This window comes from Anguilla anguilla, chromosome 12 (genome assembly GCF_013347855.1).
Source record: "Anguilla anguilla isolate fAngAng1 chromosome 12, fAngAng1.pri, whole genome shotgun sequence".
NCBI lineage: Eukaryota > Metazoa > Chordata > Actinopteri > Anguilliformes > Anguillidae > Anguilla > Anguilla anguilla.
The window spans coordinates 40,331,567-40,357,675 of NC_049212.1; the positions used below are offsets into that span (position 1 = coordinate 40,331,567).

Sequence of the window (26,109 nt, forward strand, 5' to 3'; positions counted from 1 at the left end):
GTGGAGGGAACAGGATCAGATCCCTGCACTGGAGGGAACAGGATCAGGTCCCTGCGCTGGAGGGAACAGGATCAGATCCCCGCAGTGATAAGGGCCCGTTGTGGTTGATTCTCCCTCAGCCTTTCCTCAGTGGATCAGCGTGATCAACGACACGCAGCTGGACAGCGAGGAGCAGCTGCAGTGGGAGTGCAAGGCCACGGGGAAGCCCAGGCCCACCTACCGCTGGCTGCGCGATGGCGCCCCCTTGTCCCCGGAGGTACGCGCGCACCACCGCACATCACACCTGGGTCAAATACGCGCTTGTTTCGGATTCAAATGCTTTTCTGTGCTCTGCTGATCTTGCCTGGTGTAATTGAGCCTGCCAATATGACCAGAACCACTTTTTGAGCGTATTTCATCGGTTACAATACACCAGACAAGATCAGTAAAGCGTAGAAAAGTATTTGAATCCAATACAAGTACGTATTTGAGCCAGGTCTGCCACACATTATATAAACACACCCAGCTGTGTTCTCTCAACACTGTGGGCTTCTCTGCCACTGCACTCGAAGCATCCCAATGTGACGTATGTATTTTTGGTGGTTAATTCTTTATTGATTTTCTTCATTAGAAACTACACAGGCAATACACTGACACAGCAGAACTTTCTGGAATTACTCCAGGAAAGTCGCAAGGATGATCAGCCCGGCTGTGATGGACGAAACAAAAACAAGGCAGCTTACATAAAATGGGTTAAAAAAAAACACTGATTGAGAGTGCATCCAGTGATAATACAGGAATCAGAATAGCCTGGAGCCATCCCCATCCACTGCTGCAGGGTGAGCCCTGTCTAGCGTCAGTGTAGGCACCGTACGTATGCATGCGCTACGTTCCTGATTAGCTATGAAGGGTGAGGACCCTGCGCTAGCTCATTGGACGCCCGGGCGATGTGATCTGTATCTGTGCTAAAGAGTAATTTACGAGGCGCGGCCTGGAGGAGAGGGGCGCTGTGGCCGCGGACGTTTTAGCGGTAAGCTAAACTGCAGCCTCCCGCGGATAATGAGCAGAGAGAGAGAGGGGGAGAGAGGGGGAGGGAGGGGGGTTATCAGAAAATCACTCGTTCGAGTGCCTGCTCAAGGACTGAGGGATGAGCCGGGCGACGTCGCCATGGCGACGGACCGCACGCCCGTCTCCCAGACGAGAGGGAGCTCTCTCCGGTTCTCCAGCGTCGCGCGCTCGCTAACGAGCGCTGACCCGCTAACGAACTCCTCCAGGCTGCCATTGCTCTACCGGCAGCAGGGGGAAGCAGCACGCGGGTTTTTTACCCGGAGAGTGCTGGCGTGTGCCCCAGGTCTGGGCCACTTCCTGGATCGCGCTCCCAGGGCCTGGTTGTCCTAGAATAGCCGGACTGCGCCGTGCTCGTGTCGGTGATGGACGACCTCCTCGTGCGCTCTGTCCCCCAGTTCCCTCAGCTGTGCCTCCTCTCGGTTCGCACAGAGCCGGCATCGGTGGAAGCGGCACGAGGCTGCTGATTGGTTGCTCTGTAAATCCCGCCCACTGAGCACATGTAAAACACATAAAGTGGAGGCCGATAATGGAAGCTGTACAGCAGCGCACTGGGCTACAGGGGGTTTCAGACGAGGTGCTGGCCACCTTTTGTCTATGATTTTCACTTGAACCGTAGGTCTGTCCTGTGAACTGTAACAAGCCCTTGGTACACTATATGACCAAAGGGGTGACATAGCTCAGGAGGTAAGACCGATTGTCTGGCAGTCGGAGGGTTGCCGGTTCAAACCCCGCCCTGGGCGTGTCGAAGTGTCCTTGAGCAAGACACCTAACCCCTAACTGCTCTGGCGAATGAGAGGCATCAATTGTAAAGCGCTTTGGATAAAAGCGCTATATAAATGCAGTCCATTTATTCAGTCCACCAAAGTGTGTGGACACCTGACAGCCAACATTTCATCCAAAATGATGGGCATTAATATGGAGTTGGTGCACCCTTTGCTGCTGCTATAACAACCTCCACTATTCTGGGAAGGCTTTATACTAGATGTTGGAGCACTGCTGTAGGGGTTTGTCCATTCAGCCAGAAGAGCTTTAGTGAGGCCAGGCACTGATTGGGCGATTAGGCCTGACTCACAGTTGGCTTTCCAATTGATCTCAAAGGTGTTGGATGGGGTTAAGGTCAGGACTGTGTGCAGTCAACTTCTTCCACATCGTTCTCAACAAAACCATTTCTATATGGACCTTGCTGTGTGCCTGGGGGCATTGTCATGCTGGAACAGGAAAGGGCCTTCCTCAAACTGTTGGGGAAGCACAGAATTGTCTAGAATGTGATTGTATGCTGTAGCGTTAAAATTAGCCTTCAGTGGAATCAAGGGGGCTAGCCCAAACCATGAAAAACAGCCCCAGACCAAGGAGTGCCCACATACTTTTGGTCATATAGTGTATTTGTTCATAATTAGACAGTTTAAATACATTTTTAAAGCTTTTTAAAATCATTAATTTAATTAATGATTACAGGCTGCATTTTGAATAGATGTAATTACAGACTGGCGGATGAATTCAGTGAAGTCCTAATTGATAATGAAAACCTGCACACCTGCTCACTGAAACAAATTCATTAGTGAAAAATTAAGAGCTCAAAACAAACCCAAGTAAATGGCAACACGCAGAACCTCCATCGTGCAAATGAGCTCGCGGGAAAACATTACAGAGGGGCTTAAGAGCACGGTTTAATCGAACAGGAAATGTTCCGAGAGAAATCCTGAACGCTCAGAGAAAGCCGCGGGACTGAATTTTGGGGAAACTGAACTACCCGTTTTGTTTGTCTGGGGCCGGAGGGTAGCGGGCCGGTCTGGTTTTGGCTCGGCGGAGACGGAGACGGAGACGGGTTTAGCCTGGTGAGGGTTCACCCTGGTGAATAAGCCAGAGCTTCGCTGTGCACAACATAAACGTGGATTTCTGCATCATCAGCATGTTGGCGTTTACAGGTTCCCCTGCTTTTTTTCTCTCTCTATTTTTGGGGTCTCTCGTGTTTTGTTTCCTTCTTTTTGTGAAAAGCGACCGGGACTGCGTTACTCTGCAGTATTCAAAAAGCAGAGTTGAAGACTGCAATGGAAGTATTCGCTTAAACGGACACCAGATCTGCCTTTTCACCCGGCCATAATTCAGACGTGAAGAAATCTCACCGGAAATCTCACCGGAAATCTCACCAGGGCGGCGGGGGGTGGGGGGCGGGGAGGCAGGCCCAAAAGAAAAGGCCAAACCATAGCAGTATCACCTTGGCTCATGGTGTGTAGCTATTGACGCAACAAAGTGCTGTCCATGGTGCTGAAGGGGAAGCGAGGGGACATTGAGCAGAAAGCTCTTCTTGGTTCTGAAGGTGAAGTGTGAGTTGTTCCTTTCTCCTACAGGACCGAGTGGACATTGTGAACAGAGCGCCGTTCTTGGTTCTGAAAGAGAAGTCAGCCAATCTTTTCTCCCACAGGCACGAATGGAATTTGTGAACGGCCTGATGTCCGTCAGGCGCGTGGGCATTGCGGACTCTGGGATGTACCAGTGCATAGCTGAGAACAAGTACGGAGCCATCTACTCTAACGCTGAGCTCAAAGTCCTAGGTAAGCATTTCTCCGCTTGCTCCATAGTAAGTGCAACAGCATAATTCATTCATAAAGTTGTAAAGCTACCAGCTGTGCTTAAGTAGACCCTGTTGTTTATAACAGCTTTATAACAGCTCTTTGTTAGCTTCATGAAGGCGTACTGAACTGCCTCTCTGTTCCATTAACTTTTGTGACCGTTGAAGGAGCCAGCTCACATTAATAAGCCCTCAATAACACTGTTATAAATGTGACATCTCTACTTTGTAAGTCATTCATAAATACTGTAAGTGCAGAGCTTTGTGGTAGCTGAAATGTCGTTAAATCACTTTATGCATCACTGTGCCTCGCTTTATATCAGTCATAACTGCTTTATAACGAGGCAGCTCCTTGCTCATGGAGGAGCTTTGCGAGTCTTCGCGAAGACGCACCGAATTTACACTGAAAGTGTAGTCTGTCCCTCTTTTCCACGGCCAGAGGAACCCGCTCAAATTTACACTGAAAGTGTAGTCTGTCCCTCTTTCCCACGGCCAGAGGAACCCGCTCAAATTTACACTGAAAGTGTAGTCTGTCCCTCTTTCCCACGGCCAGAGGAACCCGCTCGAATTTACACTGAAAGTGTAGTCTGTCCCTCTTTCCCGCGGCCAGAGGAACCCGCTCAAATTTACACTGAAAGTGTAGTCTGTCCCTCTTTCCCACGGCCAGAGGAACCCGCTCAAATTTACACTGAAAGTGTAGTCTGTCCCTCTCTTCCACGGTCAGAGGAACCCGCTCAAATTTACACTGAAAGTGTAGTCTGTCCCTCTTTCCCACGGCCAGAGGAACCCGCTCGAATTTACACTGAAAGTGTAGTCTGTCCCTCTTTTCCACGGCCAGAGGAACCCGCTCGAATTTACACTGAAAGTGTAGTCTGTCCCTCTTTCCCACGGTCAGAGGAACCCGCTCAAATTTACACTGAAAGTGTAGTCTGTCCCTCTTTCCCACGGCCAGAGGAACCCGCTCGAATTTACACTGAAAGTGTAGCCTGTCCCTCTTTCCCACGGCCAGAGGAACCCGCTCAAATTTACACTGAAAGTGTAGCCTGTCCCTCTCTTCCACGGCCAGAGGAACCCGCTCAAATTTACACTGAAAGTGTAGCCTGTCCCTCTTTCCCACGGCCAGAGGAACCCGCTCAAATTTACACTGAAAGTGTAGCCTGTCCCTCTCTTCCACGGCCAGAGGAACCCGCTCACATGCTGGAGACCGAGGCGGAGTCTAGCGGCTTAGTAATCACGAGCAGACGAGGCTTTCGTTTTAAGCGGTAATGGAAGCGTTCTAATCCCTGACATCGTCGGCGAAACATTACAGGCCCGCCACTCCACTAAATGGCCTTGATATTCCAGAGTTGTCAAGAAAAAGAGAGAGCAAAAATAACTAAATTGCAGACCTGCCTGCTGCTGCTTTTTTTCACGAGCGAGCGGGAGTTTTTTTTTTCGCGGCGAGCAGGCAGCAGGTGCTGCTCGTAGGTGGCGTGCTTTTTCGAGGAGATCCCGCGGGGCGGGAGAGTAGAGCCGTGCGGAGAGGTAAACGTTTAACCCATTCAGCCACGAGGGGCCGAACCACAGCGAGAAATCCTGCCGCGGTTCTCACAGACGTGTCTCTGCGTGGAGGGGTGCAGTTAAGAGAGAGAGCGCCATTTTTTTCTCGGAGGGTGAGGAAAATGGCGACTGCGGCGAGGGGGGGAGGTGGGTCGGTTAGCGACTGGAAAAGCGGGAGAGGAGAGGGAGGGAGGGAACGGAGAGCCAGGGTTCGAGGGGAACGGGAACGGGCAGGTTTCTGTCTTCTTTTGAAAGGAAGAGATGAAAGACGAGCGGTTATATGAAGCCGGTCACGGCGCAGGCTGTCCTCCGTCGCAGCGGCAGGCTGTGGAAACTGGCAGCGCGCCCTGCGCAACGCGCTCGGCTCTTAAAGGGAATGAAAAGAGCTCATCTGATTGGCTGTTAATAAATCCAGCTGCGCCAAAAGCACTGATAATATATTATTAGTGAGGGGAGAGAATGTATGTAGGTGTATATACACCTGTGTGTGAGTGAGTGTGAGTGTGAGTGTGAGTGTGAGTGTGCGTGTGCGTGTGAGTGTGCGTGTGAGTGTGTGTGTGTGTGTGTGTGTGTGTGTGTGGTATCGGGTCATGGTGAGGCGTTAGGGTTCCCCTGAGCGGTGAGAGCAGGGCCCCAGTAATCTGTCTGTTTGTTATTCTCATTTCCTCCAACACGTCTGGCCAGTCAAGTCAACTCGGCCCTTTTCCGTCCTTCAGGTTGTTTCTGGATTTCTTTTTCATTTCCACGTCCGCACGGTTTTATCGCTCAGAGGAAAAGCTCTCTCGTGGCGGGCGGGCGAAATCGAGCCAAGAAAGCGCCGCGTTTGTGGGGAACGTTTTTAACGGCCAGCTTGTCTTTTTAGAACACGGCAGCTGATGATTCCTGGTAATTTCGTTTATATTTATTTATTTATTTATTTGTTTGTTTATTTGTTTATTTATTTATTTTTCAAACACGGCCCATCTTGCGCAAATTAAACCTGCCACCCGACACGTCGCTGCCAGCTTAATTTTAAAGCAGTGCATGCTGGGTAGCGGTAATGTGAAGGATTAGATGTGATTTATCGCCGTGGCCTGACCGCGTATTGGCGGCACTTGAGTCCAGGCTGAATGTAATTTCGTGAGGACGCTGGAGCCCCAAAGCCTCCTAATGTTGATGCAAACTGGCTGTGAAATGTGGACGTGGCGGATGAGCGGGGCAGTTACTCTTGCCCCGGGGCAGTAGCCGCCCCTGGCCTCTGCCCTTTTGGAGATGTCCACGAGCGCCCGTTGTCATGACAGATTAGACGGCGGGGTCTGGGGGGGGGGGGGCGCATTCCGGACCCCTGACGCACTGAGCGTGATCTAAACCGCATGATCTCCAGGGCTCACAGGTGGGGGGGGGGGGGGGGGGTTAGGGGACTGGGCAGACCAGCTCAGCTCTACCGCCCCCCCCAGGCCGACTCCTGCTGACTGCCATCCACCCCAAAACCCCTCTGTACTGGAGCAAACGTCCGCTCATCGCGCTCGCGTAATTTTCCCAGGATCCTCGCTGCCTCGGGGGCTCGAGGGGACGCACGTGACGAAGGTCGTGTGAAGGTCGACGTCCCCGGCGGGTGCGATTGAGTGGCGGTAATCTCCGATGGCGTGAGGGAGGAGGCATCACTCTGTGTGCAGCTAATTAGTCCTGACAGCGCCCCAGTCTGGCACAGCGTGGCATGGCGGCATCAGCGGGGGGGTGGGGGGCGCCAGGAACGGGGGGGGGGGGGGCGCGGGGGAGAGTTATGGCAGACGTCAAGTGTTCTCGCAGTCCGCTTCCTCCATCGCCTGTGCCACACGGATAACTTTGTGGCGGAAAGTTTGTTGGGCGCGTGTTGAGACCCCCCAGTGTGAGGCAGGTGAGGTGTGATCTTTGAAAAGGCGCCAGCCTGCGACTTCAAACGCAAGGCAGCATACCTGACAGTTAACTCCACCGCTGTTTCTTTCTTCTTTTCTTTTCTTTCTTTTCTTGTTTGGTTTTTTTTTCGGGTGTTTTTTTTTGTTTTTTGTTTTTTTGTTTTTTGTTTTTTCCGCTCCCACAAAAGAAACTCATCTGGAGTAGATGCCTTTGCAGAAGGGGAGCGGGATTCTCTCATGGGCCTGGAAGGAGAACAAAAGCCTTTGTTTTCTTCTTCAGTCGTTTTCCTGCGCTCTTTAATAAACCATTTAGCCTTTCACTCCCTTTTCCGTCCGGAGGAGAAAGTCACTGGTGATGGACGCCACTGGCCTGTCAGCGTGCGATTGCTGCAATGTATCATTATGGGATACGTGAATACAGGCCAGCCATCAGAAGGCCACTGGCCACTGCAAGCCGCATCACTCCAGGCCAAAGGGCCTGCAGTTCGGACCAGGTGCTCTATGTGCTGCTCATTTCATTACTCAGTATCAGCTGCAGAAGTACCACTAGTAGTAGTGGAATGGACTGACACAGTCAGTGAATTGACTGTAGTTTCAAATACACTGCAAAAATATTAGAGCTAAATCCACTGTTAGTCCAGCGGGGAAACATTCGCTGTATTAGAGTTAATGGAACTCTATGAGAGTTGATTTTACACTGAAAGTTTTTCCTGTGAGTATAAATAAGTTAGTGATTATTGCTGTTTTGTGGTTTTACTTATCTGGGCAGTGGACACTTTTGCCTAGTTCCCTGATCACCGCTGAAAACAAAGCGTCATTTTTTTTTTTTGCCAAGCACCTTTACAAATAAAATTACTAAATCACAAATACAAATTTAAAATTTTATCCAGACAGGGGCAGGCTGTATGATTTCATCACCTGTCCTTAATACGAATAATCCCTTCATTCTTACTGAAAGTTAAGTCTAATTACATAAGCCCTACTGATGGCAGTTGATCTGCCTCTTCTCTCTTGATGCTGTTGATGGAAAGTGTTCCCAGTTCCCTGGAAGGGCGCGTGCACGTACAGGCAGGTGCACCACATGCTACATGATGCGTCTTGCTCAGGAGAAGCATTACAAGGGTACCGAGGATGAAAATCCATCACGATCTCGACGCTGAGTCTCGCGTTCAGGTTCAGCCGCGGTGTGAGATTGCGGGATAACCTTCTGGCCTGCGTTGAGGGACGCGGAGCGGTGTGGGGCGATTACGGAATACAGACACGGCGTAAACAGAAAGGGTTTTTATACACGGCTCGGACTACAGACACGGCGTAAACAGAAAGGGTTTTTATACACAGGGCTCGGAATACAGACACGGCGTAAACAGAAAGGGTTTTTATACACGGCTCGGAATACAGACACAGCGTAAACAGGAAGGGTTTTTATACACGGCTCGGAATACAGACACAGTGTAAACAGAAAGGGTTTTTATACACGGCTCGGAATACAGACACAGCGTAAACAGGAAGGGTTTTTATACACGGCTCGGAATACAGACACAGTGTAAACAGAAAGGGTTTTTATACACGGCTCGGAATACAGACACAGCGTAAACAGAAAGGGTTTTTATACACGGCTCGGAATACAGACACAGCGTAAACAGAAAGGGTTTTTATACACGGCTCAGAATACAGACACGGCGTAAAAACGGAAAGGGTTTTTATACACGGCTCGGAATACAGACACGGCGTAAACAGAAAGGGTTTTTATACACGGCTCGGAATACAGACACGGCGTAAAAACGGAAAGGGTTTTTATACACGGCTCGGAATGCAGACACAGCGTAAACAGAAAGGGTTTTTATACACGGCTCGGAATACAGACACAGCGTAAACGGGAAGTGTTTTTATTAAAGGGCTCGGAGCCAAATGAGGCCTCCATTTTCACAGGTGAACGGGGGGGAGCTGGGATGGCACCTGGAAGCTCAGTGCGTCTCCTGTCTCTTTTTTTTTTTTTTTTTTGCCAGCGTCCGCGCCCGCCTTCCCCCCCAGTCCCGTCCGCGTCATCGCCACCGTGGGGAAGGAGGTGTCCCTGGAGTGCAGGCCCAGCGCCTCCCCGAAGCCCACGGTCACATGGAAGAGAGGGGACCGGAGGATACTGCCCAGTAAGAGGTACTCAGCAGCGCACTCGCTCCGCCGTTTCGGGCTTTACGTTCTGCTTCTAAACACGAGCGGGACGTCCGGCTGGGTGAGACAGTTCATCCAGCGCAGATGTGCTGCCGGTCACTGACCTTTTCCCACTTGAGAGTCTGTGCAGAAAATAATACCAAACTGAGAATGTTTTGTGGGTATTACTGTTTCTTTCTTTGAAAATATGTCTGCTATATCGGCCTGGACATATTTAAAGGCATACTATGCTGGATTTTTAGCAATTTTTAGGAGTCTCCTCCTCTGTCCTCAACCCCGCCCACTCACCCTGAGTACCCCACCCGACACAGCTACGCTAGAGGTAGCGTTACTTACACGCTCAACAGAAAACACGCCAGATCCCCCTCTTTTTTATCCTCCTGAGGAAGAGCGAATCCCAGGTTGACTCTGGTGTTTTACTGAGCCCTGTCAGCTTGTGGTTTCGCTGCAAACGCGCCTCTGAAAGCTGATCCCACCCCACAGGCTGCGTCGCCACACCCACCCCTCACCACACCCACCCCTCTCAACACCCACCCCTCACCACACCCACCCCTCACCACACCAAAAAGAGCGTCACTCCCAGAAACGTCCCAAACTCAGGCAGAGGAGCATGGATTCAGAAAATGTGTGCAAAGACAGAGACTGCCAGCGTATGATAAATATGACTGAGCATGCTTATTTTATGATATTTTCAAGGTAAAAATCCTGCATTAATATCTGCAAACAGAAATAGGTAACATTTTTCATTAATATCTCTAACACAATGTCTTACCATCTTTTGTCACTTTCTTATGTCATTTCCAACCAGAAGAAACCTATTCGTCAAATAAAAAGTCACAATAGCTCAAAATCTGGCATGGGTATGAATAATTTTGGGCTTAACTGTATGTCTTTAACTTAAAATAAATGCTTACAACTTACTGATAAAAGAAAGTTTTGGTTTTTCCTGCACAATGTTCCTGCTTTTTTTCTGTATTCATGGGGCTCGCTGAAGTCATCAACATTCGCATTGCATGTCAAGGCTAAGGCTGCACGTTGATTAAATCCAGGCGGTTTAAAGGGAAGCATATTTATATTTAACCTTTAGCCCTTGTTGGTTCGGAGTAAAGAAGTACTTGTTTGCAGTGTTGGCCAAGGTCGCGTTGCCATTGGTTACGTTGGAACTGGTTTATTGTACTGCGCCAGAAAGCTCACCACACATTAGCGAAGGTGGAGAGGGAGAGAACATTTATTTAGCCAATTAAATCTGGGGATGGTTTTGGTGGCACGTTTGCGAGAGCCAGATCTGGGATATAGCCAGGGCACCAGGGAACCCCCTACTCTTAGCGATAAGTGTCATGGGAACTTTAATGACCACAATCGGGAAGTCGGGTCCTTTCGATGTCGATTGTGAAATTCAAAAGGGAAGGAAATTTTGAATGGAGCAGAGGACAGTTTGTGTTGCTTGTAGCGAAAAAGGGCAACAGCAGTGTTTCGATGTTTGTGAAGTTCTCAAACAGCCTGCGTTGGGTTGTTAAACCCCACGGTGAGCCCCTCTGAGCCGCCCGAGTGCAGACCCTTTCAACACACTTCCCCTGAACTCATCAGGAGCTCATCGATGGCGTCTGGAGGTGCGTAAAACTGTTTTGTAAAAATACGGCGGGTTGTGGGACGGCACTGGGGGGCGTCCCCTTGTTTTCTGGGAGGAGGACACACCAGCTGAGGCTGAGTTTCATCCGCTTCCTGGAGGCGGCATCTTGCCTCGGTGGATAAGTGGGGTGGGGGGTGCGGTATCCCACAATGCTCTGCTTCCGAGAGGGGTCCCGGGTGGTTGACGAGCACTCAGTCAGCAGGTGGGGGCGGGGGGAGGGTGGGGAGTGCAGAAATGATCAGTCGGAGTTGATTGCTCTTGGATGTCCGCGGGAAAATCAGCTCTCTGTGTTCTGCCACAGGCCTGGCGTCTCATGCATTCCACTCCTCGGGAATACAGGAGGCCCTTCCGTAGTCACTGTTGGCAACATAACTATTCTTCCTCCTGCAAAAGTCCTCATAAAACATAGTTCCTATAGAAAAATTATAGCATTTTTAAGGCAAAGTCAGAGATGAGTGGAAAATGAGGTAAATGTGTGTTTGCATGCTTGTGCATGTGTTTCTGTGTGTGTGTGTTTGTATGCGTGCGTGTGTGTTTGTACGTGCTTGTGCATGCGTGCCCGTGTGGACATGTGCTGACACCTGTTCGTAAACGGCCTGCTGTCTGCTACCCCTGCGCTCTGTGTTTGCTGTAATTCTGATTTCACACGTCGCTTGTTTCCGAACAATCCTTGTCTCAGCGCCAAGCGTGTGCTAATTTAGGCCTGAGAGGCGATGCTGCACGTAGCTTTCTGATGGGCCCGCTCGCGATGGACCTCTTACTCACGCCTTGTCATATCCCACAATGCACACTGTCATATCCCACAGTGCATGCTGTCACATCCCACAATGCACACCCTTATATCCCACAGTGTGCACCGTTATATCCCACAATGCATGCCGTTATATCCCACAATGTACACTGTCATATCCCACAATGCACACTGTTATATCCCACAGTGTGCACCGTTATATCCCACAATGCACACTGTTATATCCCACAATGCACACCCTTATATTCCACAATGCACACCATTATATCCCACAATGCACGCTGTTATATCCCACAATGCACGCCGTTATATCCCACAATGCACACTGTTATATCCCACAGTGCACACCATTATATCCCACAGTGCATACTGTTATATCCCACAATGCACGCTGCTCACCTCCCCTTCCCCTGAGGCGGGCCCGGCCCTGGTCCTGTCCTCTCTCAGAGTTAAACACGCTGGGAGAACAGCTCAGGGCTGCTCCCAGACCGGGGAGTTCTCCCTCCGTCCAGCTCATTCCTGGGCGTCCCACGCGGTCGGCCGTTCGTCTGGTTTATAACTCACAGGATCAGACCGTTAGCGGCTACGCGATGCGCGTGAGGTAACCACGGTAACAGACACACAGGCATCTCACGGACAGCAGGATTTAACGGGCTCAAACACTCGCACGCTCGCAGAGAGTTTAGGACCCAATTAATGATTAATGCGCAAGGCAGCAAAACTCTGAGCATGTTTCTCTGTGATATTAAGGCCAATTGGTAATCTGTTCACAGTTTTTTAAGTTCATATTTCACCATAATTTGTGCTGTTGTGATTCTTTTTCCGTCCCATTGTTTGTTATTTTTGTGTAAATCCTCTCGAGAGAGAAGCAGGAGATAACTCATTTTTAAGGCCAAGATGTTCTCTGTTGTGTTCAGATACGGGATTCTTCTTATGGCTGTATTTTGTACGGTCGTATTTTGGTCAGGAGAAATTCCTGTCCCTGTAGTCCACCGTCATAATAATATTAACTCAATGCTATTACGGTGAAGATGAGCTTTTTATCATGGAAAGTAAATCCTCTTTTTCCCTCAGTGTGCAAGTTTACTGTTTTATTACATTTATTTATTTTTTACTTTGAAAAGACAGTGGAATGTACGCATTGTCCTGAGGAGGTTGGAATTAGATGCGAGTTTAATTAGGCTCGTTTCAGGAGAAAAGAAAACCGCGTATGATAAAATGTAAAATTGTCCCAATTATAAAAGAGCCAACGGTTGCAGTCAGAAGTTGGGGAACAAATGTGTCATTTCTCAGTGGACAATCATGCCATTATCAAGGTTATACACAGTTGGTGGGATGGGGGTGGCGGGCGGGGGGGGGGGGGGGGGGGGGGGTGCGGGGGGGGTGATTTTACAAGGGCTTGATGACGGACTGCACTGGCTCTGAGAATGAATACGAGGAAGAAAGCAAATGATCTCTCGTTATGCGAGATAGGGGAGCTTCTGTAAGCTTCTCTGGATGATAGTGGGGGAAGGTTAGAGCCGGAATGGCTGCCGTTGGTACCTAATGAGGATTTATTATCTTCCTTCTGATAAGCGCACGGTCCTTTTATTTGTGCTTTCTGATTTATCCCATCTAGTACTTGCTGTGTTTTTTTCCCCGCTATGGTAGGTTATGCATATTTTTTTTATTTGCTCTTGTTAAGAGGCACAGCTTTCAAAATCCAGCAGGTTTTATTTTTCTTTTTCTTTTTGGTTTGTTTTTGTTGTTTTTTTAATTTATTTTGGTTTTATTTTTATTCAAGATGCTGCGCACAGTCTTTAATAATGGTGCGGCAGCTCGTGCAGGAGTTATTCATGAATGCACTTTAGCGGTTAGCGTTAGCCCGCCAGCGTCGTTTCCCCCCGCGTGCGTCTGCAGACCAGGACCAGCGAGAGCAGAGAGACGGGCTAAGCATCGCTGCGCTCTTGTGGAAAACACACGGCAGCTTGTTGATATTCCCCGTGGCTCTTGGCTCTGTACGGCAGTGGGCAAAAGCTCCTTCGCTCAGATTAATTGGAACGATATGCGATATGGTCACGCACCAATCAACTGACTGGGTTCGGCTCACCCGTCCAATCACATTGATCATCTGCTCATCTGCGGTAATTTATACACCTACTTGTGTGTGCTGACGGGGAACAGATCATAGCTCAGAGCATCATTTGTCCCCCCAGTTATGGAACCCGTCACTGTTGCATTGTCCCGTACTTCAGTTTTTACCATGCCATTAATTGCCATTGTTTATTGGTGCTCGCTGATTGGACATTTGTTCTTCAGTAATTTCAGATTTAGTTTTGCAGTTTTATCTTTCACGTACTGTAGAGGTGAGTTAGTTTGCTCGCTCATATTTTCTCCTCTTCACAGTTGAAGAAATGGAAATGTAAGTGCTTTCCCTGTCTGCAGTGGAATTCATCATCGTAAGCACCGCGCACACGCTCACTGATAACACACTACGTCACGTATGGAATTTAAAGTGTGGACGTGGGCACTGTGGTGCGCTCAGCAATGATGGATCTCTCTTCCCAGTAAATAAATCGATGTGTGTCACCGAAAGTACTTCATTCTGTCTAACCGAACTCTTTTTTTTCTTTCTTTTTTTTGGTTGCTGTGCCAACCCCTGTGAGACGGATCCATTACCTTATTGACTGGGCACTGGCAGCAAGGCATGATGGGTAGACCAGTGCTTGATTTGGCCAGAGGACTAGTCCTCCACTGTTCAGGGGCTGCATGCCCCAGCCTCAGACCCCCCCGCCCGCCCCCCCAGTCCCAGGCACCCACGTTATTTATCACTGAGCATGCTCACACTGCCAGAGGACGCTCCGGAATTATTCAGACTTTTCTGCTGACTCGCAGAGATGCGGCGCGTCGGGTAATCTATGGCGAGGAGCGACCGCTGGGACGTGCTCTTACCGCGTCACCACGGAAACGCGCTCGCGTGAACGGCAGCAGGGAGAGAGAGAGAGAGAGGGAGGGAGGGAGGGAGAGAGAGAGAGGGAGGGGAGGGGGAGAGAGAGAGAGGGAGAGGGGGGAGAGAGGGAGAGAGAGAGAGAGAGGGAGTGAGAGAGAGGGAGAGAGGGAGGGAGAGGGAGTTAGAGATAGAGAGAGAGAGAGAGAGAGAGGGGGAGAGAGAGAGAGAGAGTGAGAGAGAGAAGGAGAGAGAGAGAGGGAGTAAGAGAGAGGGAGGGAGAGGGAGAGAGGGAGTTAGAGATAGAGAGAGAGAGAGAGAGAGAGAGAGGGGGAGAGAGAGAGAGAGAGAGAGGGAGTCAGAGAGAGAGAGAGAGAGAGAGAGGGAGTGAGAGATTGAAGGAGAGAGAGAGCGAGAGAAAGAGAGAGAGAGAGGCGGCGGCCATGTTAGATCTCAGCATCTGGGCCCAGAGTTGTTTTTGGGTCACGGTCTGAAAACTGCTTATGGAGCAAGCGTACCCGATGTCTGCATGGACTCAGCTTTAACACCGCTGGTCTTATTGATCCGAAAGTTCCAAACAGCTGCGTCTGTACTTGTGTCTACGCTACATACTGTATACTGTGATACCAATATGTCTCATACGATATGATGCCCTGAGATGGGGGGGCTATACATACATTTCTGCATGGCTACATGGTGAAACCAAAATGTATAAGAATGCCCTTAAATAAAAGCTGAAAATGTGCTTTTTAACCACATGTGGATGTTATAATTAGAAATCCAAAACTGTGAAGTCCTACAGAGCCAAGTAAAGAAAAAAAAGGATCTCTCCCAAACATTATGGATCTCACTGTATGTATATAAAATTTAATATATATATACAGTATATAGTGCTGTCTGCAAGTACCCATCAAATGTAGTCATTGAACTATGTGTGAAAAGAGCTGCAGTTCTTACACAGATCACCCAGAATGGATGTAAATACGCTCAAATTAAGGCTGACAGTCAAAACAACGAAAATTGTGTCACTCCAAATTCTTATGGACTGCACTGTGTGTATAACCTACAGTGTACAGACAAGACCCATTCATAGAGAGGTACCTTCTCTGAGAGCAGTGGTTGATGGGTAATTGGCGCCCGTGGGCTCTGTGTACCTGCAGACCTGTACGCTGCCCGTGGGCTGGCGTGGCAGGTGGCCCATGGATCAGTGGGGCTGCTTTCCCGTGGAAAATGAGTCCCTTTCTCGGGATCATCTGTAAAAGGCGCACATCGCCGTTTAACCTTGTGAAGTGTGAGTCCAGCGCGTGATTTATGTGTGCTTATAAATACTGACCTCAGGCAGTGCCGGCTTAATTAAATGCCAGATGTCTAATCCGCGGACTTTAGTGTATGAAGGGGAGCTCCTGATTGATGGGCGGAAGTCTCTGTCCGGAGAGCCGCTCCGGAGGACGGTATGTTGATGAATGAACCCCTTCTTCCTTTAATCCGATATATTCCGCACAGCGAGATTCTTCGGGAGCTTAATTTATTGTGTTTGCCGTCTCGACATCATGGGGCAAAAAAAACCACCACCAGCAGCTTTATTTTATTTTTAACTCCATTTTTTCCTGCTTTTCCACTCAGTTCGAGAGCAATGAAGTTAGAGGGAGAGACGAAGAGGAAGAGTGACCGGACGTGATATGTATTAAACTGCAGATACGGACCCATAACTTTTATAGACGTTATTAAACATCCCTCAGCTGTATACGTGCCAAGGCTTTGTGCCATTTAGAATGCATTAGGATAAATTCAGACTTGTATTATGGTGTGCCAACATTTTGTCTCGGACCTGTATTAATATTGGTGGCACATTGAGTATATTCTTCTGAATATTTTGCAGTTGCCATTGAACTTGTTTAACCAGGGAGCTAAGATTTCCAGTATGAATAATGTTCTAAGATGTTTAAAAATCCTTTATCAAATTTCATGTCCCTATCTTTGAATGGAACGATTTCAGTCAAATGACTACGCGCAGTCGACTCTTCATGTGTGTTTTGAGTCATAGAAACAACAGAATAATATATCGTATTGAAAATATGTCTGTGAAGGCTATATATTTCATGTTATTAAACTTCTGAGAGCCTTCCGTATACACTAGCGTGTACACTCGCGTGAGCCTTCTCTTGTCGGTCAGCGATGGACATTTAGAAGCGCTTAGAACTCCTTCCCGCTAGCCAGCCAGGCTGCCTTTCACGACGCAAGGATTTTCTGACATTAGGCGCGTGCCAAGAAAGACCTCTGCGGACGGCGAGGAGTTCAATAGTTGAGAAGAACGCACGCGGAAGGAATCGAAAAACTGGCAGACGCGCGAGCCTTTATCTGCGGCAGGCAGCCGTGCCCCGTTAATGAAGGTCTGTAATTAACATGGATTTCCGCTAATGTTCGCCGCTTTTGTTTTATAAATGAAAAGTGTTAATCCCGTTAGCTGTGGTCTACGTGCGTTTGCTCGGTTTTCTCTTAAAGACGGGTGGAAGGAAGACGCGACTGGCCGACCGTAACCCACGTTTTGCGACGCGAATCACAGAAAAAGTTCACATCTCAAATTTCATTTTCCACGTACTCTGCATGTTCTTTTTATGTTCTTCCGCAAAGCGACAATAAGCTCGTGAAAACGGAAATAGAATTTTCAAGCTGTCTCTGAGTATTTGTATGCGTTTGTAGAAAAACCTGGCCGTAGGCCTAGGTTTAGGTTTACGACTCAGAAAAAAATGTATTTAAGCTGACTGCGAGGAGACATTTCTTAATTGAATATTTCCTTCGTCTGGCTGTCTTATTTGCATATTCTGTGTACTCAATGGCCCTATCAGTGCAATTGTTTGTCTCTTTTGTCCCGGCCGGATGTGGATTCTTCAGCTAATTCACAGAATGTATTCCACAGTGACTGCTTCTGCGTCTGAAAACCTCACTGTGTGTGCAGCTGCCTCCCGTCACACCTTTGTGTGCACGTCCCCCCCCCCCCCCCCCCCCCCCCCCCCCCCCCCCCCCCCCCCCCCCCCCCCCCCCCCCCCGCCCCAACGCCGTCCTCCAATTTTCATTATCCAAGCCAGCATGAAATAACGATAGCGCTGTACGCAGCGGGAAGCACATTAATACAGAGAGTGAGACGCAACGTTTCCTTTAATAGGGATTTTTTTGGGGGTTGGGGTGTGTGTGTGTGTGTGTGGGGGGGGTGGATTTGGATATGAATGTCAGTTGAAGGGATTGTTTTGCTGTGTGTAAACATTTGACTTGAGAAAACAAAAGGTTGGGCAGAAGTGCTCTTCAGCTCTTACAGACTGCTGCTGGTCTCGCTGTAGTCTACCCTCATCCGTACATCCGGGTGCATGTCTGTTCCACCACTAGTTTTGGAAATGATCAGGGCTTTCTCTTTCTTCTCATAAAAATAGGTTTATGTTGATGCAGTACAATTCCCCACCCCCACCCCCACCCCCACCCCCCTCTCTCCCACAGGGCATCAGGACAAGCATCAGGATACAAGCTTAGCTGGAAAATTATTATTCCGATCTGGGACAGGGACCGTTGAAAATGCATTAGACATTTTCCTGATTTGCATAGTCCAAACCCTCTTGGTATTTCAACGTGGTTGATTTGCTTTGCTATTCTATCACACTTTCTTTCAACAGCAATGAAAAAGCTTTCATGAAAAGCTTTTTTTCAAGCCACTACTGTTTGTTTCAATTTAATTCGAGAGGCACCTGTCAAAATCGACAGCATTTTCGAAGTATGGCTTTTTAGGAAAGCATATGATTCAAACAGTTCATATGTTCGTTTGATATAGCAGTGCTTCTGCACTTTATCTTTCAAAGCGACAACTCTGTCCCCACAAAGGAGAACTCAAACACCACAAAAACAGCTTTATGGCTTTTATGACTGTATTGACTAATTTGGGGATTCTAGAACAGTGTTGACCTTGAACACCATGGACGCTGTGTGTGAGAACCTGTTTAAACTATAGTGACCTACTGTTGTGTTAAAGTCAGCATTTCTTGTGTAGTTGCCTCTCCTGAACAGAGAAGAAACCAAACATCCAAGGAGACTTCATCAGCATAATAAACCTTTAAATAAAGCTACGGATAGCTACAGTATTGGCCTTGTGGAGGTTGTCCATAGCTAGCTAGCCCAGCAAGTAATAATGGAATGAACATTATATGGATCGATAGAAAGCTACAAAATAAATATTGCTAAGTAGCTAATGTTAATGTTATAAGGTTCTTGTAGCAGAAACTGTAGTGTCACGGTAAAGTGTGATAGCAAAAATTTTGAAAAAAACAAAACTGAATGTAAGAATTAGCTTTAATTATATGAACAATGCTGACATCAGTCTGTAATCGCCCCCAAGTCGCCCCCACCCCCGCCCCGATCCACAATTGCTGTCTCCATCCACCCCATTCCACAATCTTCATTAAACCTCATCTGAAATATAACCAGCGTCAACTTATGATGGGGGGGTCCCCTGGATGTCCTTGAGCCTGGGTGGGGGGGTCCCTGTCTCAGAAGAGGTTAGAGACGACCGTGTTTTATAGTTTGAAGTGTCCCTGTTTTGTTCTGTTCAACATGATCTTGCTGATAAACATGTTGAGGGTTGAAGTCTGTTTGTTTGGCTTCTGTTCAGCAGGACTGTGCTGATAAACATGATGAGTGTTTTTGTAGTCTGTCTGTTTGAATTCTGTTCCACAGGACCCTGCTGTAAAAACCTTTAAGGGTTTAATGTCGGCCTGTTTTGGGTTCTGTTCCACAGGATCCTGCTGTAAAAACCGTTAAGGGTTTAATGTCGGCCTGTTTTGGGTTCTGTTCCACAGGATCCTGCTGTTGAACAACACCCTTCGGATCCTGAACTCCAGCCGCGGGGACGAGGGGAACTACGTGTGCCAAGCGATTAACATGTTCGGCTTCGCCGAGATGACCACCACGCTGTGGGTGAAAGGTACGCGTAGCACAGCCTGGCACCTAGTGCCCACTGTGTGTGTGTGTGTGTGTGCGTCTGTGTGTACATGTGTATATGTGTGTGTGTGTGTGTGTGTGTGTGTGTGTGTGTGTGTGTGTGTACATGTATATGTGTGTGTGTGTGTGTGCGTATGTCTGTCTGTATAAATGTGTGTGTGTGTGTGTGTGTGTGTGTGTGTGTGTGTGTGTGTGTGTGCGTATGTCTGTCTGTATAAATGTGTGTGTGTGTGTGTGTGTGTGTGTGTGTGTGCGCGTCTGTGTGTACATGTATATGTGTGTGTGTGCGTATGTCTGTCTGTATAAATGTGTGTGTGTGTGTGTGTGTAGTGCCATAACAGCTCTAAGCAGGATTTGATTTGGGGGGGCCCTGCACCCCATAATTATAAATAATATGAATAATAGAATAATTGGGGGTCCCCTGGTGGTCATGGGGCCCTAAGCAGCAGCTAATGTCTCCTTTTGGGGCAGACCAGCTCTGCTGTAGTGAGAGGGTGTGCATTGTGATGTGAGTGAAGTAAAATAACCCTTATTTTGTGCAATCACAACTAGTATCATGATTGCATGATATAATGCAATTAGAACAAGTGCAATGTTGTAATTGCATTATACAAACCTGCCCATCTTCCACTGTAGTCTCAAGTCGCATTTCTTCAGACTGTACCTGGACTAACTACCTATCGCTATTCTGCAGGGCACTCCCAATCTAGGATTACTCTTATCACTTATATCGTTCCACTTTGTTCCTATAGCACTTTTGTGTTACACATATTCCTCCATTCAGCACTTAAATTGCACTTGTATCGTTATCTTGATGTTGTAGCTTGTTGTCATGCCTCCTTGTTTGACTTAACATTACTCTCTGACCTAGCCTATGCTTACTCTGTAAACTGGACTTAATGTGTTCGTGGCCATGAATAACTTTTACATAATGAGTACTGTACCTTATCTGACCTGTGTTTTTTAGTTATTCCAATGACCTTCAGCGTGCACTTTGGATAAAAGCGTCTGCCAAATGAATGTAATGTAATGTAATGCAGTGTGTCTGGCTGTTCATTAGTGCCTGAGGGTTAACCTTGCCCTGGCCTCCCCTGTAAAGCAGACACAGTCACTGAGGGCTGGGCGGAGACTGAGACACAGCTTTTTTATCACCAGAGCCAATGAGTGTTGAGCTGAGCCCGGCGCGGGTGGAGGTGACGGTCGGGGAGAGCGTGGTGCTCAGCTGCAAGGCCAGACACGACCCCTCCCTGGACGTGCGCTTCCTGTGGCTCCTCAACCAGCAGCCTCTCAGCTTCAACCAGGAAGGCGGCCATTTTGAGTACATCCAAACAGTAAGTGCCGAGCCAGGGGAGCCAGGGGATCCAGAGGATTCCGACGAGGGTCGATCCGTTTCACATCCACTTCTGCTCGTGATTATTTAATTAGCCCCATCGTTTATTGATTTGGTAGTGTTTCATAAAGCCTACCACAGCTGACTGCAAATTGCCTGGGCTTTTTAATTTTTTATTTCTTCTTTACTGTGGTCTGATGTAGGAGCAAACTGGCACTGGTGTATACAGCAGTTTAGAAAAGTTAATTGGCCCTCCTGGAATGGAGTACAACCGAACAATTTTATACTTTAATTCATTTAGCAGACAGTCTTATCCAGGGTGACTTACACAGTTTAACTTTTTATGTTTTTTTTTTTTTTTTTTTTTACAAACGTGCAGTCCATTTATGGTGCTTATTAACTGCAGCAATTCAGGTTAAGCACCTCGCTCAAGGGTCCAACGGAAGTGCCTCGCTCGCCAATCGAACCCGCAGCCCTGGAGGAGCGGGCCCGGTTCTCATACCTATTATTCCACAATGCCACCCTGTGATTACATGGCATTAATTTAAGTGACACGTTTATCTTAAAGCGAATTACAAAACAAAGTGCTTAAGTGCACTCAAATGGGTTAAGTCAATAGCGGAGGCGAAAGTGAGATACAGTTTTAATGTCGTGAACATTAGCGTGGTCGCTGTCCCGAAGAACGCAATCCCGAATATGAAATGTACACAATTACTCAACAAGGGGAATTCAGATGAATGTAGAATGAATTGAGAGTCTTGTAATAGAGACCAAGGGTTAACGGACTGGTTTGGGAATAAAGTATATATCAGTGCTGCAGCGCTAAGTAATCCAAGGTGACTTTGAGGGAAAATTCACAAGATTTGATTGAATGTTTAAGACATGGCACTTTGTCACATAAGCCACGTTCAGCATGACCGGCATCTCAATCAAGCACCTCCCAGCAGTCGCGTTGAAAACTGGGATCCTGTTTTTTTTTGTTTATAGTTTGGAGAAGGTTACTGTGTAGACAGGGGAGACCTGTTCATAAACCCTCTCTGGGTAGGAATACTGATCTGGGGTCAGTTTGGCATTGTAGCTCAGTATGGACATGGTGGGGAATGGCCAGGGGGAGAACTGATCTTAGATCAGTACCGCTGCTCTGAGATGCTCTGTCAATGTGTGCCCAGGTCCCCATGAAGTTTTCCCAAACCCCAGGTAAATCAAAGGTGAAGGACCAACAGGCACACACTCACTCTCTCTCATACACACACACACACTCTCTCTCATACACACACACACACACACACTCACTCTCTCTCATACACACACACACACACACACACACTCACTCTCTCTCATACAGACACACACACACACACACTCACTCTCTCTCATACACACACACACACACACTCACTCTCTCTCATACAGACACACACACACACAGCTGTGGTGACCGGCCCTGTTCCTGGAATGACCAGCCCTGTTCCCTTAGGGTTGGAATGAAAACCTACAGGACGGTAGATCTCCATGAACAGGGTTGGTTACCATTGACCTACATATTTGTCAAGGCAAAAGAGAGGAAATGGAGCAGTAGCAGTGCATGCTGGGAAAATGTCCCTTCCACAGCGTGATACTGCATGACTCATTTCACACCCAGGGCCTGATTTGCTGAGCCCGTGCGAAACCTTTTAGCACACAAAAAACTAATAACGCAACCAATGATTGGTGCAAAACCAATGCTGTGACCAATCATTGGTCATGTTATTGGTTTTGGGTGTGCTGAAGGCCTTAGTGAATCAAGCTCACAGAGCTCAGGTCAGGGTCATTTCCCAGAGGCGGCCTATAAGTGTATATAGTGCAGATTCGACAAAACAGCTGGTAAAAAAATGCTATCATTACATATCAAACGACGACAGAAATGGTTGTAGCCTTCTCCCACTTCCTAGAAAGAGAATGGTGTATTTAGCTTATCAGAATACAGCACATCAGCAATTGAGTTTCAATTAAGACTCTAATATTCTGTGTGGGAAGCAACTTTTCTCTCATCTTTTATGGCTTTCTCATAGCTCTAGCGATGAAATGGGGCACTGGGGTGATCGGCTCAATGTTAAAATAGTTTTTTTGGAAAAAGGCCTTTGGACAAATAGCGGTGTCTGGCGCAAGGGGTGGGCATGCGTCCCAGGGTTCTCCCTTGTGCCGTGTGGTTGCCTTCCAGTAGGCCTGTGTGAAATATTTGGTAGAACTGGGTAGAACTTTGCCTCGCTGTCTGTCAGAAACCATGTGTTTGCTCAGACTTCTCTCCAGCTACTGGGCTGCGAGGGAATACTTAGACTTTTTTTTTCTTATTCAGGCGAGATCTTTACTGGCACTTCATTTTACACCATGACTTATCGACGCTTAACTACGCGGCAGTCACAGAGCTGATATAATTGGGATTTCTGAGTTTAGAGTGTGATGCAGGGTTCATTGACTGCATTAACCTAAGTGCAGTTAATTATTTTCCGAAGACAAGTGATGAGAATATAATGCCAGCGCAGCGACGTATGGGAGGGAGAGGAGAGGCCATTAAGAGAGGAAAGACTACAAAGAGGAGATATTTAAACCAAAAAGCAGACCAGTTTAATTATATTGTCAAACACATTCCATTCAGAGTTGGGAGTTCAACTGTTTGCCATCTGAATAAAATCTTGTCTGGGTGTAATTTCACCCCATTTCATTTTTCTTTCTTTCTTTTTTATTTTTTATTTTTTATTTTTTACCAGTTTCAATGTTTCCGGCTACATAACAGCTGCATAATGCAATTGCAGATAATTTTCAATTATTACATGCGCATTTAAACTGTCTTACACAATGGCGTTTTCTGCATGGCCTCATGGGGTATAATAGGACTTTGATGGCAGAGAGGTGAAGGCTTTACCCCGCTCTCAGAAATTAGGCTGTCTCTCAAGACCCTGAAAGGCCTTCAGGACCAGGGACAGAGGCAGCCGGAGCTGCTGGCAGTTTCAGGACCAGGGACAGCGGCAGCTTTGTCTCTTGGCTGTTTCAGTACCACGGAAAGCGGCAGCCTCATCTCCTGGCAGATTCAGGACCAAGGACAGCGGCCGCCTCATCTCCTGGCAGATTCAGGACCAAGGACAGCGGCCGCCTCATCTCCTGGCAGGCTCAGCTGAGGTTAATTGGAAATCAGTGCAGCTGTTGCCTATTGGCTTCATCAGGTCTGTTGTAAAGGCACAGATTGCCTTCTTTTTCAGGACCTGCTCACTTTTTTTTTCTTTTTTGGGGTGGCCTTCTGTTTGACAGGTTTTTTTTTTTTTTCAATTCCCCCTCCTCTGTCCTCCTCCTGCCTCCTCCTCTTCCTCTTTGAACCGCCACATGGCTCAGATCAACAGGGGATTGTTCGCGACCCAGACAGATATTTGTTTGAGAGGCGTTTAACTCTCCACATGCGGGTCAACATTGAAAGCCTTCCTCCAGCAGGTCCCTGAGAGCCTTCCGTGAAAGAACACAAACCAAAATATGCAATTAAAAAATGGCTAGAAATTCCCTCTGAGGTTAGGTGAGAAGAGATTCTTTCTTTTAAAATCGTGATCGGCAGGAATTTCACTGGTGCGTAAAATATTTACGTTTTTTTTTGTCTTTAGTGTGAAGTGTTTGGCCCAAGGTGTGATTTCAACAAAGCTGCGGTTTCACACCTTCAGACACGCGTGAGCCTTCTGCCGTATCCCGTGCAGATGCGCTCTCTGTGGGTCAGCTGCAGACGGAGAGAGAAGCGCTCCAGAGCAGCTAGAGCGTGGGGGAGGGGAGGAGCGGTTGTGTAAAGCTCTCTGTGCATCTGTGGGTCAGCTGCAGACGGAGGGAGAAGCACTCCAGAGCAGCTAGAGCGTGGGGGAGGGGAGGAGCGGTTGTGCAAAGTGCAGTTTCTACATACGGGAGCGGTCTGACGGTATGGGCAGCGACCCCTTAAACTGGCCTACAGGGGGCAATTCAGAAGGCTGGGGCTCTGGGTGAAATGAGGAGTAATTCTGGGGTTCCCCGGGTCCCCACATTCTCGGCGCTCAGAGCCGAATGGCAAGGTTTCACGCTCGGCATTTACAGCCTCCTGCTTGCTGTGTGCCATCCAGGATTATGGTCATGTGATCATGAGTTAGATATCAGTTACATTTCATAATTACCTTACATTTGATTTGGAAAATGAACCTGATCCCACGGGGACAGCAGGGTGTGTGCGCTCTTGAATACTGTCCCCTCAGCCTCGTCAGCTGTTCATTTGGTTCCACCTCAGCCATTATGTTTGTGCAGCGTAGTGCAGTTTAAGTATTAAGAAGCAGCTACTCTCTGTCCACTTGATTCATTTCCCAGAATGCTCCATCAAACTATAACCGCATGTGTATGAAGTCCAAATGGCATTTCTCACTGACTTTAGAGAAGCACATTATTTTTTTTGTCTGTGGCCTTTCACTGCATTAACGGTCTGCGTAAGTCTCCGGGTTTGACTGCGACCGTCATCGCAGAGCGCTCTTATCACGCCTCCTCCTCACGCCTGGACACGTGTGATTACGGGTTCTGCAGCTGAACATCGCGGTTGTGAAGGATTCCCTGGTGGTGTGTTGAGTCAGTGTAATCCCTCTCAGGACCAGGGCTGTTAATGAAGCGGCCGATCAGATTGCGGTGCATTGTGGGGGGAGTGTGTGGGGGAGTGTGGGGGAACGGGGGGGTGGGGCTCGCACGGTGAGCGGTAATCTGCGGCAGGTTTCTGTTCCGAACGGCCGGCTCTGCCGCCCGGGTCACGCCAGCCAGCCACCGGGCGCTCGTGCCCCGCAGGACGGGAGGAAGCGACCAATCACGCGCGGCGAACGCTCAGCTGCGCTCTCCCTCCCTCCCTCTCTCCGCAGCAGTCCTCCACGGCCGACCTGATGATCAGGAACATCCTCCTGATGCATGCTGGGAAGTACGGCTGCCGGGCCCAGACCAGCGCTGACAGTGTGTACGTGGAGGCGGAGCTGCTGGTTCGAGGTGAGCTCGCGCTGTCCCCTCTCGCCAGCTTGGGTTCGACCACTTCCCAGACCAGACACCTCCCCCCTTCAGATCATTATTTTAAAAGCTTTTTAACCCTTTAGAGACTAAAAATAATCTGGCAGGTTGAAAAGAGACATAGATTTTTCATGTTAGTGTTAAAAACAGAATTCTTCTTACGGTTGTACATTTAGGTTGATAACACATTTTACTGAAATTTTGCAGGGTTGGTTTTTTTTTTTTTTACTGGCACTTTAAGAGTTAAAGTAATCCAAATGTGTGTTTGACCCAGGCCTGAC

General features: G+C 48.2%; 1 protein-coding gene across 4 annotated transcripts in view; it reads left to right on the forward strand.

Moving 5' to 3' along the window:
• Positions 1-26,109, forward strand: part of LOC118210445 (contactin-5-like) — a 206,945-nt gene that overhangs the window by 156,656 nt on the left and 24,180 nt on the right. For 3 of the 4 annotated variants that reach the window (XM_035386653.1, XM_035386656.1, XM_035386654.1), the window contains 6 exons: positions 120-256; positions 3,470-3,599; positions 9,036-9,180; positions 19,341-19,465; positions 20,638-20,813; positions 25,690-25,810. In XM_035386653.1, coding sequence (XP_035242544.1) covers positions 120-256; positions 3,470-3,599; positions 9,036-9,180; positions 19,341-19,465; positions 20,638-20,813; positions 25,690-25,810 — 834 coding nt within the window. The remainder of the gene's footprint in view (positions 1-119; positions 257-3,469; positions 3,600-9,035; positions 9,181-19,340; positions 19,466-20,637; positions 20,814-25,689; positions 25,811-26,109) is intronic. The other variant, XM_035386655.1, reaches the window with a different exon arrangement.